Source organism: Sinocyclocheilus rhinocerous, unplaced genomic scaffold (assembly GCF_001515625.1).
Source record: "Sinocyclocheilus rhinocerous isolate Xijiao unplaced genomic scaffold, SAMN03320098_v1.1 scaffold1818, whole genome shotgun sequence".
NCBI classification, from domain to species: Eukaryota; Metazoa; Chordata; class Actinopteri; order Cypriniformes; family Cyprinidae; genus Sinocyclocheilus; species Sinocyclocheilus rhinocerous.
The window spans coordinates 240,376-257,413 of NW_015631052.1; the positions used below are offsets into that span (position 1 = coordinate 240,376).

The 17,038-nt window shown below is 35.8% G+C and overlaps 1 protein-coding gene across 1 annotated transcript; it reads left to right on the forward strand.

Annotated features, from left to right (window-relative positions):
- Positions 1 to 1,301: 1,301 nt before the first annotated feature.
- On the forward strand, positions 1,302 to 11,808 carry rtbdn (retbindin). Its single transcript, XM_016554062.1, has 6 exons — positions 1,302 to 1,455; positions 2,530 to 2,709; positions 2,854 to 2,950; positions 3,813 to 3,941; positions 4,097 to 4,193; positions 11,155 to 11,808. Exons 2-6 carry the CDS (start codon positions 2,553 to 2,555, stop codon positions 11,506 to 11,508), a joined length of 834 nt encoding a protein of 277 aa, XP_016409548.1. The 5' UTR covers positions 1,302 to 1,455; positions 2,530 to 2,552; the 3' UTR covers positions 11,509 to 11,808.
- The last annotated feature ends 5,230 nt before the right edge of the window (positions 11,809 to 17,038 follow it).

Below are 17,038 nucleotides of genomic sequence, written 5' to 3' on the forward strand. Positions count from 1 at the left end.
CTTATGAAACCGTCTGTATCATCGTAAATCGCTCTGACAGGCCTCGAATACATAAAACAGCTGATGACATGAGCGAAAACATACATGACTTGTGCCGATAGCGCATTCAAATGGCATTCAGTGACGTCCTGCAGCTCTGTGTGTGTTTCAGGCTGAATCCTCTCAGCTCTCTAACTAGGGCACAGTGTTTGCGTTTGGGGCCAAAAACGTCTTAAAGCAGCGCATGGAGGTGGGATTATTCCAGAAGGAAGATTAGAGACGGAATAAGCAGCAAAACAAGCCTTCAGCGTCTGCTGAGAGAAAATACCATCTCTCACGATTAGTATCTGTTTACTGCAAATGACTTCTTTTCAGTATTATAAATATGTCATATTCAACCAAATATATCAGACAAACAGATCAACTGGCTTTTGAGATTATTAGACACTTTTACATCCACATTATGTTACCAGTTAGAGACAATTAGTTTCTTTTTAATATTTTGAAATTTTTTACATCAAAATTCATGTTTAGTTCAATGTGTTGCTGTTTCTTTGTAATTGTTTGTGAAATATAGGCTACTAGCAATTTCTAAGTAATATACCATATTTTTTCAGTGTACTTAATGTTTATTTTATTTTTCAGTTTATAATTTAATGAAATGCTGAAATAAAATCAGTTTTAGTTTTTTTCTATATTTTAGTTTATATGCTTCCAAATAACCTTTTTTATGGTTTTAGTTTTAATGTTATAACCCTGCAATGTATATGCATTATGTTGTTTTTGTGAACTTTGAGTAGTATTTCATAAAAGTAATATTTATTTCATTTCTCTGTGCATAATTGTACATTTTATGCACTTGCAATTCATTCCAACAGTTAAATGAACAAATGAGATTTTAAACCAGCTAGAATACGTTCATGTTGACATGCTTGTAATGGGACAAGAAGCTTAGGCGTCCCAATTTACCCGCTGTCCCAGATTATCCTAATTCCCCCTGGATTCACCTCCAGTAACTGTCATCAACTGTACCGGGACAGGTTTTTGGAAGATAAAATGTCAGAAAACGCAGACGGCAGGTGCAGAGAGTGACTCAGTAGCACTTAATGAGAAGCATATAGAAACAAGGTCAAATGAAATAAAGCCTCTGTATTGTTATTATTAGAATGCATTATCAAGGTGTCTTTGTTTTGATTCTGTTTATATTAGGTCGTTATTGCTTTTATTGTGTTTCTTTGATAACTACACTCACTAAGATCAAACTGATGACAAATGTGTGTGTGTGTGTGTGTGTGTGTGTGTGTGTGTGTGTGTGTGAGTGTGAGTGGGAGAGAGAGAGAGAGAGACAGAGAGAGCGAGAGAGGGAGGGGCGTTGTCATCGAGATGTCCTTCATCTACAGCTCCGGGAAAAGAGTGTGTGGATCAGAACGAGAGCATCCGACGCTCACAGCAGCCACTGCACGCCTCCAGTATCAGGTATGAAGCAGTTTTATGGACATACAAACAGTCATTTGTGCTTTGGAAGAGCCAACTCTGACATAAGGTGTTTGTTGTGTGTAGTGGAGTAAATCGGTCTGTGACTGTCATTCTCTTAGGCTGGACTGTGTGACACAGTTAAGGACATTAACATGAGCAGCACAGGAAGACTGAAATTAGTCAGCTAGAAATTTCATTTTCATTATCATGATGCTTTCTATTAGGATTCATTCAACTTATCAAACTTTACGTGTTGAACTGAACCTTTCCATTACTGTAATGGTGATTAAAACTCAATTGAAAGTTTCTGTAGATCATGATGTGACGTATTTTACTGAGCAAACAAAACAGCAAGATTTAAACTGGGCCTAAACTAAAACTCATGTGCAGTGTTTATAGACTGATGGATTCATTAATTTTAATTATTAATGAATGATTATTACACTCTAAAAAATGTTTTAGTGTATAATCTTAAAGGAACAAAACTCCTAGAAAAATCAAATAAGATCATGCTAAATAAACAAATTCTTACTTTTAATATTTTCAGAATTTCAGTTTATCCAGCAGGATTTTATTTTATTTTATTTATTTCATGCTTATTACAATCCTAAAGAAAGAACGAGAAGACTCGTCTGAGAATCGGACAAGATTCTGCTGCATAAACTAATTCTTAATTTTCAGTCTATATTTTCAGAAATATATTTTCTGTTTATCCAGCAGGAATTATGTGATTTGTGGAACTTGGAAGATTCTCATTTGATTCCATTAGAACTGATTCCAAATCATGACAGTATTATGACAGAAATTCCTGTAAAATTGCTTGAGGATTTTTAGAGAGAGATATATATATATAAACACATCAAATAACCTGAGCTCTCCATGTTTAACTCATCTGTTTACATAAATTCAGTTGTATAGTCAGTTTCATGAGTAAGTCATTATGAAGCAGAATATAAATGCAAATATGAATCAAAGTTTCATGCTGTGAATGTACATGTTCTGAAGTGTTATATAGCATCATAACGTCTGTTGATGGAAGTTCAAGTGTTTCTCCTCCCGGATTATTTCTCGCAGCTGAAAGATAAACGCAGGTGAAAATGGGCGTGTCCAAAGTTCTGCTCGGCCTCGCCCACCTTACGAGTCTATTGGCCGCCGCTGTGATGAGTCACGAGGGGGCGTGTCTGCGGGACGGGAGGCACAAAGCCACGCCCAGCCCAGAGCCTCATCTCAAGCAGTGTTCGCTCTACATGGAGAGTGTGTGCACACTTCACAGTCACCTTACAAACACACAGTCAAGACCAGTTCATTTAGAGTCACATTTTAAAGCAGCCCAGTAGAATTGGGCCTCCATGGATTGTAGTTTTGTCCCAGTTTGTGAATGCTTGTGTCTCTGTCCAGACTCGTGTTGTTCAGAGAAGGATGTCCAGGATCTGTCCGGCTCTGTGTCCGGCGTGGACAGCTCTCACTGGGATAAGTGTGGTGTCCTCAGCCCTCTGTAAGCATCTGCTGATTATGATTCATTATGTATACTAAGGTTTAAATCCTAAACAAAGTATGAAAATTGATTGATTCAATCACAATATCATTGATTAAAATACCACTGTTGGTCACTTTAACAGCCGCTTTATTTCATTTATATCATATTTGTCTTGAATAAAACAAAGTTTGTATTTATTATTATAAAGGGTGATTTAAACAGTTCATGAAATAATTTAACAGACAGAATTTTCTTTCTTATGTTGATTATTTCCTATTAAAACAATAAGTAAGTTTGTAAGTTTTTATTTATATATTCAGGTAGTTATTTTACTTATTTAATCCATTTTTGTTATTTTTATTTTTTATATTTAGTTTTTTTTCATGTCTATTTATTTTCAATCCATGTTTGTTTGTTTATTTATTATTTTAATGTGTGTTTATTAATATATTTAGTTATTATTTTTTAAATCCATGTTTCTTTATTTATTGATTGATTTTTTTAGTTATTTGGTTATTTTTATGATAACATTATTTTTATTTCATGTCTTTATTTTCAAATCATGTTTATTTATTTATTATAATGTATGTTTATTAGTATATCAGTTGGCTATTTTTTCCATGTTTGTTTATTCATTTATTTGTTGGTTGGTTTTTGCTTACGTTTGGGTGTGGTTTTTGCTTATGTGAAGTTTTGTATAAATACTCATTATTGTTCTCCTCAAGGTGTTTGTATTGTATTAACAAAGACTGAGAATATTGAATTTATATATATCCGCTAAAAAGCTAATTTTGTCAACTTTCAGAAGTCCACTATATGACAACATGAGCTGAACTCTTGTTTTAATGTGTTGTTTGCCATTCTTTCTCTCTCTCTGTAGCTGTGAGTCCTTCCTGAAGCGCGTCGTCTGTTTTTACCGCTGTTCTCCTGATGCTGCTCGCTGGCCACACCCACATCATGACTCCTCCCTGAAGGCAGTGCCTCTGTGTCACAGTTTCTGCAGAGATTGGTGAGGCCACGCCCACTCATTTCGTGGTCATAAGCTTGTGTGATACCAGCTTTGATTGACAGTAATGAGCTGAATGCATCAAAATGTTCTTCATCAATTATCAGTTTAGCTGTTGGTAATGTAGACGACTCTGATGACGTGAGTCACTGTTGCAGGTACGAGGCCTGTAAAATGGACATGACATGTGCTCGGGACTGGTCCACTGACCCACGCGGACAGAACTGCAGCGGCGGCTGTGTGCCGTACAAACAGGTAACCTGCCATACCAAACATGATATAGCTTAACCACACAAACTACACTGTAAAACCGAACAGTGAAATTAATTAAATGAAATGAGTTAACTTCACTCAAATAATAATGAAAGTTAATTGAACTTAATTGAAATAAGTTCTGTAAATTTAAAATGTTGTTGTAGTAAGGTGAACTTAAAATTATTGCGTTTTCTAGTTCCCAGCATGCTTTGCATCAGACAACAAGGAAAATAAATGTAGAAATTAAGTTTTATTTTGTGTGTTTTTACACAAGATTAACATAGAGAGACATAAGTTAGTACTTAAATGTTGTGTTATGTTAGGATTTACATAGGTTTCTGTTATGTTGGTTTTGTAGTGTTACCGTTGTGGTGAAGAGTAGAGCCTGTGGTTAGGTGGAGGATGGACAACAAAAATTAAAGATTCTTTATGCTGCATGTTGTTTGACTATTTACATGCAAGTATTGTGAGTCTTTTTGATAACTACATTTGCTATCTAGCACTTAACTATAAAGATCTGAATGAATGTGCTGTTAATGGAAGCAAGTTATATATAATTATTGTTGTGATGAGTGGGGTGGGATCATGGAAGGGAGGCTTGGCTTGGCTTGGCTCCCATGGCTCTCAGCCCCGCCCCACTTGTCATAAAAATTTTAAGCTCTACTAACTTAAAAAAATTTAGTTCGTTTACTCAAATATTTTGAGGCAATACGTTTCCACAAATGTTTTGAGTATTCTTAACTTACCAGGTTTTACAGTGTACTGGAGCTTCACAGTATAAAGAAAATGTGAGTGATATTCATCTGTGCAAACCCCATTGCCACAGTGGTGTTGCCAGGGTGTTGCTATACAATTGCAAAGGTGTTCTGAGGAGTATTTGCCACATTGCTGTATGATAAGGGTGTTGTGGGTGGTTCCCAGAGTGCTGCTATGCAGTTGCAAAAGGTTTATTTTTATATATATTTTGAGTGTGTTGCTAAGTGGTCACTAAGGCGTTCTGAGTAGTTTTATTTTTTGGCACTTTGCTGTGTGTTAGGTGTTTGCCAGATGTTGTGAAGTAGTTGCTAAGGTGTTCTGATTGTTGATAAGTGGTTGCTAAGGTGTTCTGAGTCATTTTTGACACATTGCTATGTGTTAGATGTTGCCAGGTGTTGCTATGCAGTTAAGAAGGTGTTCTGGTTGTTGATAAGTGGTTGCTAAGGTGTTTTGATGTGTTTTAGCCACACTGCTGTGTTGCCAGGGTGTTTTGGGTGTTGCTTAGCAGTTGCTAAGGTGGTCTGATTGTTGATAAAAACTGAGGAGTTTTTATCACATTGCTATTGCTAGGGTGTTGTGGGTGGTTGTCAATGTGTTGCTTAGTGTTTGCTATGGTGTTTTGATTGTTGACAAGAGGTTGCTAAGGTGTTATAAGTATTTTTTAACACATTGTGTCGTATTGCAAGGTTGTTGTGGGTGTGAGTGCCAAGTTGTTGCTAAGGTGTTTTGAGTAGTTTTTTGGCACTTTGCTGTGTTGCAGGTGCAATTGTGTTGCTATGCAGTTGCTAGGGTGTTGTGGGTGGTCACCAGCATGCTGTTATGCAGTTACTTATGTTTTGAAATATTTACAGTGTGTTGATAAGGTGTTTTGAGTAGTATTTTTTACATTTTACTGTTTTGCAAGAGTGTTGTGGGTGGCTAGGATGTTGATATGCAGTTGTTAAGGTGTTGTATATATTATGAATTGTTTTCAGTGTGTTGATAAGTGGTTAATAAGGTGTTTTGAGTTGTTTTGAGTGTGTTGATAAGTGGTTGCTAAGGTGTTTTGAATTGTTTTGAGTGTGTTGATAAGTGGTTAATAAGGTGCTTTGCATTGTTTTGAGTGTGTTGATAAGTAGTTGCTTAGGTGTTTTGAGTTGTTTCGAGTGTGTTGATAAGTTGTTGCTAAGGTGTTTTGAATTGTTTTGAGTCTGTTGATAAGTGGTTAATAAGGTGCTTTGCATTGTTTTGAGTGTGTTGATAAGTGGTTGCTTAGGTGTTTTGAGTTGTTTCGAGTGTGTTGATAAGTGGTTGCTAAGGTGTTTTGAATGTGTTGATTAGCAGTTAATTGGGTATTTTAAGATGTTTTGGCAAATTTTGCCGTGTTGCTAGTGTGTTGTTTGGAGATTGCAAGAGTGCTACTATGCCATTGCTAAGGTGTTGTGGGTGGTTACCAGGGTGTTGCTATGCAGTTGCTAAGGTGTTTTGAATTGAGTGAGAGAGTGTGTTGATTAGTGGTTGATAATGAGTATTTTTCTGAGTATTTTTTGGCACATTGTGTTCCTAGAGTTTTGTGGATGGTTGCCAGAGTGTTGCTATGCAGTAAAATGTTTTTTTTTAGTGTGTTGATAAAGTGTTCTGATGAATTTTTGCCACATTGCTGTATTACTAGAGTGTTGTACATGTTTGCCAGGATGTTGCTATACAGTTGCTAAGGTGTTCAGAAGAGTTTAGGTGCTTTGCTATGTGTTGCTAGGGCGTGGGTGGTTGCGAGGGTGTTGCGTAGCTTCTAAGGAATTATTTATGTCCGGGGCACAAATGCTGCAGGATGATGGTCAGACTGAAGTTTAACAATGCGTGCTTGAGGTCTGATGAGCACAGAGCTGGGTAGATTACTTACAAATTGTAGGCTGTTACTGATTACAGATTACATGATGATAACTGTAGTTAGTAGGGTAATCGAGGTTACTCATTTTTGGTAATGTAATCTGGCTACTTTTTAGGTTACTTTTAGATTACTCTTTATCAAACCTGTTTTAAACTTGCCATTAAACGTAGAATATTGATATAAAAAAAGAAATAAAAATATTTTAAAAAAATTATATCAGTATCATAAAATGCATTAAACATTACATTACACCAAGGTTTCCCAAACTGGGCTTAATATAAGAACTGCAGTGGGTTTGTGAGTTGATAAAAAGCTAATAATTCATTAAATCATAACAGTGTTAAAGGGGTCATATGATGCTGCTAAAAAGAACATTATTTTGTGTATTTGGTGTAATGCAATGTGTTTATGCGGTTTAAAGTAAAAAAAACACATTATTTTCCACATACTGTACATTATTGTTTCTCCTCTATGCCCCGCCTTTTTGAAACGCGTCGATTTTTACAAAACTAATCGGTCTGAAAAGCGAGGTGTGCTCTGAGGTAGGTGTGGCTAACTCTTAACTTTTATAAAGAATATCTCTTTGGATTTGAGACTTTAGTCTTTACAACTTTACAGATCTTCTTTATGCACCAAGAGCTTGTAACACTCCAAAGAGAAAGGAAAAAATGAAATCGCATCATATGACCCCTTTAAATAAATATAATTTAACCACATGAACACTAAAAATAGGAATATTTTATCTGTTTACCTGCATCTCAGTGTGACCATTAACCGACCTCAGAGAACTATAAACACGTGAATGTATGTGCTATTTTCCCTCAAATTCAAAAGCAAATTTATTTACACAATATTTGTTAATATGGTCAAAGCTAAATGGTATGACACACAGTAGGTTCCCTTTCATGGGAACTTCGAACTGCGTCCTCTAGGGGTCAGCAGCGGGACCCGCGCCGCGGGGAACGATTGCGAAAGCACCCTCCGCAAAGAGTGCCTTTCGGGAGCGGAGAGCATGCATGGGAAGACACTCGCAATGCGGGCAGTCAGCGCTCTCAAGAGCTGACTCAGCATGCTCCGCTCCCAGGCAGACAACGCACAAACTGTGTGTATCCGCACCCGTAAAGACGATTTTTAGAAAGGAAAATTTAGAAGAGAAAAATGAAGAATTAGGGAGAATCAATAAATCAGTAAATTATTAATTATTTACTGCTATTGTGTGTATAATATGTAATCATGTAATCCATAAAAAGTAACAGTAATTTGATTATGAGCATTTCAAATGTAACATACTTTAATTACAAGTATTTTTACAAGTAATTTTTGGAATCTGATTACGTAAATCAAATTACATGTAATCAGTTACTACCCAGGACTGGATGAGCACTAGTATTAGCGATGTAAACATCACTGAGGAGAGGAGCGCTCAGGAGAGAGTGTGTGAAGAGACACTGTGTCTCCAGGTCTGGACACAGCTGGAACCACACACACACACACACACACATGGAGTGAAGGTGTCAGTTCATGTCATTCTTTCTCACCACTGACATGCTGAACATGTGAAAAGAGAGAGCGTGTGAATCAGTGTGACCGGCCTCTCATACAGACAGTTTCAACACTGAGATGTGTTGAGATAATGTTGTTTGCTGTTTGAATGTTGAAAAAACATTGCAGCAGTGTTTAATGTAGTATTAATGATTGTAAAATGTTAAACTAATTACTTATAAATCAATGTATAAAACTTGAAAAGTAAGACGTTGAAACAATGTCACAATAACAATGTTGGAAACAAAACAAAATGCAACCTGCCAGCTAGACTGTTTTAATCTGTGAATGATCCCAACATGATTTTTAACTTTACTTGGACTTTTCTGCCATTCACTGATGATGAATGAGGAGGTGAAGTTATGATTTTGATGAAAGATCATGAAGTCAAACATTTTGTTTCTTCAGAATAACATCACAAAGGAATGATTCAGTATGCAACATGAATTAAGAAAGTAAATAAAGATTTAAGATCACTGTCTCTATGGAAACACTGCTGACAGTGAGAATTCATAATCAACATAATCATCACATGTGCACAAGTGTGAGTGGCAGAAACACACACACACACACACACACACCACACAATGTAATCATGTAATCCATAAAAAGTAACAGTAATTTGATTATGAGCATTTCAAATGTAACATACTTTAATTACAAGTATTTTTACAAGTAATTTTTGGAATCTGATTACGTAAATCAAATTACATGTAATCAGTTACTACCCAGGACTGGATGAGCACTAGTATTAGCGATGTAAACATCACTGAGGAGAGGAGCGCTCAGGAGAGAGTGTGTGAAGAGACACTGTGTCTCCAGGTCTGGACACAGCTGGAACCACACACACACACACACACACATGGAGTGAAGGTGTCAGTTCATGTCATTCTTTCTCACCACTGACATGCTGAACATGTGAAAAGAGAGAGCGTGTGAATCAGTGTGACCGGCCTCTCATACAGACAGTTTCAACACTGAGATGTGTTGAGATAATGTTGTTTGCTGTTTGAATGTTGAAAAAACATTGCAGCAGTGTTTAATGTAGTATTAATGATTGTAAAATGTTAAACTAATTACTTATAAATCAATGTATAAAACTTGAAAAGTAAGACGTTGAAACAATGTCACAATAACAATGTTGGAAACAAAACAAAATGCAACCTGCCAGCTAGACTGTTTTAATCTGTGAATGATCCCAACATGATTTTTAACTTTACTTGGACTTTTCTGCCATTCACTGATGATGAATGAGGAGGTGAAGTTATGATTTTGATGAAAGATCATGAAGTCAAACATTTTGTTTCTTCAGAATAACATCACAAAGGAATGATTCAGTATGCAACATGAATTAAGAAAGTAAATAAAGATTTAAGATCACTGTCTCTATGGAAACACTGCTGACAGTGATAATTCATAATCAACATAATCATCACATGTGCACAAGTGTGAGTGGCAGAAACACACACACACACACACACACACACTACACACACACACATACACACACACACACTTCACATGTTCTGAGGGGTGAAAATCACAGCTAATAATGAGAGAAAGTGTGTGTGTATGTGTGTTTCTACATTCAGGAATCATTAATATGCGTGAATCGCTAATGTGTGAATATAATGACTGACAATATTAGCAGAAGATCTGAGATATTTTATCTTCATTAAACAATATTTTCGACGCTACACGGACATAAGATGACTCATAACTGCATCTGTGCGCTTTATATTACTTTTTTAATTTCTTATTTACTTTATCTCCTGGTTTATGACTGAACACTGATTGTTGTTAATGATGATAATATTTACTGTAATAAGATTCATAGTGTCTTTTTATTTTATCACTGTCTGCAGTTGTGAATAATTAATTTTCTGTTTTTCAATACAATAGACAATAGTGAAATATAGAGAACAGCAGTATTATTTATGTACTGTTATGGTATTCATAAAATAGAATTGCAATTTTCAGTTTTCATTTTTTATTTATTTTAGCTTCAGCTTTATGCAAATTTTCCCAGATATGTGATATGTAGACATGTGGGGGCGTGTTAGAACGAGCCGTTTTATGTAGGTCTAATGTTATATTTTTTTGTATTTGTATTTCAGCTAATGAAAAAGTTTTAATTTTTAATAACTAAAGGTGAACACTGGCTGATATAATCATATTTTAAATTTAAATTAGATAAACGAACACAGTCTTTAGCAGTCTGAAAAACCATTCAACTTGAGTTTGTTTATTATTCTATAGTTTAGGTATATTTATTGCATTTTTTTGCCTTATTCTTTTCTTTTTCATTTTATGTCATCAGAATGCTTAAAGGGGTCATATGATGTTGCTAAAAAGAACATTATTTGGTGTATTTGGTGTAATGAAATGTGTTTATGCGGTTTAAGGTTCAAAAAACACATTATTTTCCACATAATGTACATTATTGTTTCTCCTCTATGCCCCGCCTTTCTGAAACGCGTCAGAACGAGCCGTTTTATGTAGGTGTGGCTGACTCTTAACTTTTATAAAGAATATCTCTTTGGATTTGAGACTTTAGTCTTTGCAACTTTACAGATCTTCTTTATGCACCAAGAGCTTGTAACACTCCAAAGAGAAAGAAAAAATTGAAATCGCATCATATGACCCCTTTAATTGAAATCAATTACGCTCGGCATTCTTAGCATTGCCACAAGAGGCCACTATAGCAGCATTAGTGTGAACTGTCTTCTACTGTCAGGTTGGATCTACAGTTTGAAAAGAATTGTGCTCTCACATGTATCTGTGTTTGTTGGTCAGATGTACCAGCACGGCCGAGACCTCTGCGAGAGTCTTTGGGGAGACGCTTTCATGACAGTTGAAGACGACCCCGGGGAGGAAGACGGTGTTGAAGGCCATAGCTGCGGCTGTCTGACCCTCAGCCCATCTGATCGAGAGGTGATCGCCGCTCTGAGGGTTCAGGAAGGAGACCCTGAAGAACTGGACACCACCAAGAGTGGCCTGCCGCAGTACAGAGCCCCCTGCCCTCCCGCAGGGCCTCAGACGCACAGCGCCACAGCGCCGCCACAGGCTCGGAGGAGCAGTGCCAACGCCGTACTGCGCAAGCGCTCCGTACTCGCCAGCGACATGGAGGGCAGCGGAAGCGGATTCTAGGAGAGCTGTGTTCTAGATCTGACTAATGTTTGTTATTGAGTATTTTATCTTATCAGTTGAGTTTACAGTAAACTAATGCAGTGAGGTTTCTACAGTATTGTCTATTTAACACAGTCAACAAAACAATCCTGTTTAGACTAAAGCTACTTCTGTAACATAAAATTCTGCTTATTTGAACCTGTTTAAGGTAACATCAAAAGTTGAATTTAGGTCTGAATAACACTTTACAATAAGATTTCCATTGTTAACATTAGTTTACTACACTAATAAACATGAATGAACGATAATACTTCTACATCATTGGTTAATTTAAATTAATGTTAATTTAAACATTAGTTTTGAAATCAAAAGTATCTGTTAACATTAATGTTCTGTGAACCGACATGAATATTAACATTAATAAATGCTGTAATAAAAATATTGTGTGTTAGTTCATACTAGAAAATGGCTAACAAGAAATGGCTAACAACTACAAAGAAATTAAGTAACAAGATAAATTAAACATGAAATTGTATCACGTCATTTCAATAGGAATCCACAAGATTAGGAAAGTCAAGCCAGGGCAAGATTGTCCCACACAAATTTTGCACCGAGTTCAATTTGTTCCCGCGCTTACTACTGTTGCCAAGTCCGCGGTTTTCCCGCTGTTTTTTTCCACTGTTCTCATGGGTTGTGTTTTAGATCGATTTTGATAGCCAGTTTCGCGATTAGACCGAACGTGTTCTAGTTTTGGCCGTGATTGGAGTTTTGAGTAGCAATAGGGCAGGTTTTGTTATGCAGACCTGGCAACCCGGGCAAGACTAATAGAAAGATTCTTGCTTTGAAAATGACTTATTTGCACTTCATACACTGCTATACCGGTAATGGATAATGGATGTTTTTTGTGTAACAATATTTTGCTAATGTTCACACATTTTAATGTATAAATAATGCCAACAAGGAGCTTATTGTAAAGTGTTACCGAATATTCTGTTTCACTTGGAATTGCGTCACATTAAGTCAATAAAATGGCTTTCAACTGTTTATTCAGTGTAATTACATGAAAGCACATAACATTATTATGGGATTTTTTTGGCTCGCTTTAAACTTAAATGTTGCTGTTGTCAATTGTTTCTATAACTGTGATATTTCATGATAATCTGTTCTACTATCTCATAATCTGTAACGTCACAATCATCTATTACACAGAGTGTGATGTCGGTACGTTGTGTTAATTTTTTGCGTAATGACTTTGTTAGTGAAAACATTTGATCCGGTATTTACACTGATATAGGCTACATAAAAATAATGCTGTAAAGAAAAGAAAAAAACGAGAGAATACTGTGAAATGTGTTTGACTACAGAACGAGTGTAGGCCTAGTTGACTGTTTTGGCGGGTTGCGCGAGGACATGTTTTGTTTGTAGGCCTATGTAAACGACGGTGCGCCGCTGTGAGCGATCTGATGTTCTGCTATTCTGTGGCTGCAGTAAGTAAACAAATGCGTTTCTATTCTGATCTTACATGTCTCTAATTCATGAATAAATAAAATTGGAATTTGTTTGTTCTTTTAATTGTTTGTTCTTTTTAAAGCAGTGTAATGAAGTCTTATCATTTAGTGTTTATACCGCCAAATTTACAGTAAATTATTGAACTTAAATTAGGCTATATAGGCTATCTAATCAGCATGACATTAAAACAGTACTCATAATACATTTAATACATAAATGTAGGCCTATTTGTAGAAAAGTATGTAGTACATACTGTCGTCCTGCTTATTTTGTCTCCTATCACTGTGTAATGAGAAGCAGAACTGAGTTATTCTCCAGTAAACATCATTAGCCTCATTTCTTCAAGGTCATGTTTAACTTTTATGGCACGTGTACCACTAGATGGCGCTATAAAACTATTTTAAAGTGAATCAGTTTTTTTTTGTTTGTTTTTTTTTATGCTGAAGTCATGTTGATTTAAACGAGGTTTGTTTGACCTTTAACATCTTTTGACCCACTCGGCCCATGAGATATAAATGAGACGAAACTATAGAGGTTTTTATGGCGACCATTGTTATTTGAGTATTATTTATAAACAATTAGTATTAATATTTAAAATGAGCTTTTATTTTTAGATTTTTTTTAGGTCATTTTATTCATTTTGTTTTGTTTTTAATAACATTTCTTAGCCATAATAGTCTTAATTTACGTTTATCTCTTTTAGTTAGTTACATACCCTTACCAAAAAGTAGTATACTTCAAGTATATTTTAAGTATACTTTATGTAGTAAGTATACAAATATCAGTGTACTAGTAGTATACTTGTAAGTGTACTATTTCAATACTCCTTGGGACTAGTTTTATTTCAGTCAGTAACCTTTTTTGCATGGATTTTTGTTAGTTACTGAATTGATTTCTAATCATTTTAGCTTTAGTTAACATTAATAACACTGATGTCGACTCATCAATCAAGATGGAAAATCAGTAAAAGACTGGCAGGTCAGGTGCAATGATTATAAAAATAAACAATATGTAACATTTAAATCATGGTAATACCTTTTGACTAATTAAAAAATAATAATGTGTACTGAATATCACCACAGCTGTGATTGAGCCGTAGTATTCATATTTTATTATAGCTACTGTTATATATAGGCCTAAAGCAGAATCAGGCTTTAACAGGAAATGTTATCTTTCTTGAAACACTGATTGTCTAATTGCTGGACCACATTTAACTGTTGTATGATTTATTTAATATTCATTTTAATGAAATGCTTCTATCTGACTCCTGCTTTGACCCACAGATTAGTTAAACAAACTGATCTGAGGCATCGATGAGAGTCTGAGCAGATACCGGAGAGCATGATGTAACAGCGGGGTTGATCTGAAGCAGCCGTGTCGGTGGGTGTTTGACGGAAAGTGTCACAATTTGAGCCTCAGCGTTCATCTATCGGTTTTGGAAGGGACAAGAAGGAATATTCATGAGATCACAGGAGAGATTTACAGTGTGTGAGTGGGAAAGAAAGAGAGATGAAATGTGCAAAAACTGTGTGATGGAGGAGATGAGCCCACATTTTGTCGTCATCAGTCACTGATGTTGCTCCCGTGTGTGTGTGTGTGTGTGTGTGCATGAGACACTCGTTCTGACAGTCTGTCAGGTGTTAAAAAGCTTCTCTTGTCCACTACATGTAGAATAGAGGAAGTAAGAAGAATAAATGTTCCATCAAGCTCTGAAACTTTCAGGCTCATCACAAAGGCAGGATAAAAATAACACACACAGGTTCTGTTGTGAAACTTTGCTGAATGAGCTTTGACTCATTCATGAGCGCTGCACTTTTACAGGCCTGTGAGCCTTTCTCGTGTCAATTAAACTGAAAAAGGGAAACGAGAGAGAAACGTAAAACCAGAATAACTAAACTCACCTTCAATATGAGAAAAGAAACAGTTTCAGGTTAACTCATACAAAAATAAATAGTTAAAAATAAACTGCCATAAGAGCGTCTTTTAAAGGTCTTTAGGAACTCGTATGCTGGTGAAGTCAAAACACTGAACTGAAGAATCTATAACTTTCTCAAATTTAAAGAATCACATAGGCTACTCAAAAACTCTATAGCCAAAAATGTAGCCTATTATCCTTATTATTAGGTTAGAGCATCGGCCATTTCCCTTATAACAATTCTAGACTAACCATAGTTTAACCATGGTATTCGTTGTAAAACCGTGGTTAAACAAATGGTAATAAATACCGTAATATAAAAAATGTATTTAAAAAAGGCCCACACTTTTACTATAATAAAACTAGAGTTTCATAAGGGTTGTAAACTGAAAAGGTTGTTCCAGTCTCTTCAAGTAATTTAGTGTAAAGAACAGTCCATTATATTGCAAACTAATTGATATATTATTTTATTATCGTAAACACACCGTTTTACCGTTTACTGCCCATTGTTATTCTGATAGTTATTTACTACCTATAGCGGCCAAGTCTCGTACATTTGGCGAAAATAACTTATTCCGCTTGCAATAAGTGGATAAACTGGGTTATTTGCTGAACCTCGTGTAAACGTCAGCAAACATTAGAATGGAACAAGTCCATTTAAATGAGAGAGGAGGTGGTAATGTTCCATAAGAAACACTTACGAAACTAAAGAGCTGTTGATGTGTCAGATGAAACGATTAACGGTGAGCTGCACCTTTAAAATCTCCAAAACAAGCCGAGCGCGTGTGCGCATGCGCGGGCCTGCTTCCAGCGCTTTGAAGTGGCTTGCTTTGATTTCCAGCTCGAGTCGAGAGCGAGCAGAAAAACACGCAGGTGGGGGACATCACTGACGCCAGTGACAGGTGGACCCGAGTGGGCTTTTCTCACCGTGTAAAAAACCCCGCTCCCATTTTCCAGCGAGCTGCACAAAAACAAACGTCCCACACGTTTCAGAGCCTGCTTCGGTTTTTGGCGTAGTTAGGACCCGTTGATGCTAGTAGATGATTTTTTTATGTTCATAACATTTCTAAAACTATCACAGTACGTCCTAAAACATATTATTTTAGATCTGTTATTGAGGTAATTAACCTCCTGAGACCCTGCATTCTCATATGAGGACATTATATTTTAGTGAATTTCTCTTGAGACTATACATGTCACAGTCTGGATGTCCTGTACAGAGCACATTCAGGGCTTTTCAGAGATACGAAATGTTTGGATGTTTCACCATGACCACCCCCTCTCCTTGGTCTTCAAAAATGTCTGATATTAATTTAGTGACAGTCTTATGGAAATATGATAATATTTTGTAATTGTCATTTAAGTCGGACAAATTTTTAAACTGTCTGTCATAAATCAACATCTCAGGAAAATGCTCTTCATTCCAGCAACAGACGTGTTCTCTTTATAGATCTCTTTATAACCACACAGTTTGATTCAGTCTTCCGTTATAATTAGACTAAACTCCAAGTAACAGTCGGCTGAATAAATAAATAAATAAATAAATGCATTGAAATTCAGACTTACTGAATCTGATCTCTTTACATATCATTTAACTAAAAATAAACCTCATACCTGATGTTGAAGATGTATTTTTTGTCCCTGACCTCTTTTTGACCTGTTATATCTCTGCATAAAGTTAATCAATGTTTTTTATTTATTTATTTTTTGCATGGTTATATTAGACGCGATTTGAACTAGCCTACTAATAATAATAGTCAAATATTATTACATTTCAGTACTTTAGATTATACAGACAATTTATTGTACCATACTATTTATTTTGTGTGTGTGTGTGTGTGTGTGTGTGTATGTATATATATACAGTCAAACCAAACATTTTTCAGACAACTTCAACAGTTCTTACATTATCACAGTTTATTTGCTATAGTTTAGAAAACGGTAATAAAATATGACAAGAACTCAGAGTTAAACTGTGTCAGAACAAATTCATCTTGATAATGTTAGATAACTTTGATAGAAAGGTATGTAATGAATTCGGTCGAATAGTTGTCAGCTGTTAAATTTAAGTACACAATTAGATAATTGATGCTCAGGTCAAAGTGTCTGAATATTTTTTGGTCCCAC

What these genes read in the sequence shown, in the direction of transcription:
- rtbdn (XM_016554062.1), top strand. Translation starts at nt 2,553, where the DNA reads ATGGGCGTGTCCAAAGTTCTGCTCGGCCTCGCCCACCTTACGAGTCTA. An exon ending in GTGTTCGCTCTACATGGAGA is followed by an intron (nt 2,710 to 2,853) that starts GTGTGTGCACAC and finishes GTCTCTGTCCAG; the next exon opens with ACTCGTGTTGTTCAGAGAAG. An exon ending in CACAGTTTCTGCAGAGATTG is followed by an intron (nt 3,942 to 4,096) that starts GTGAGGCCACGC and finishes TCACTGTTGCAG; the next exon opens with GTACGAGGCCTGTAAAATGG.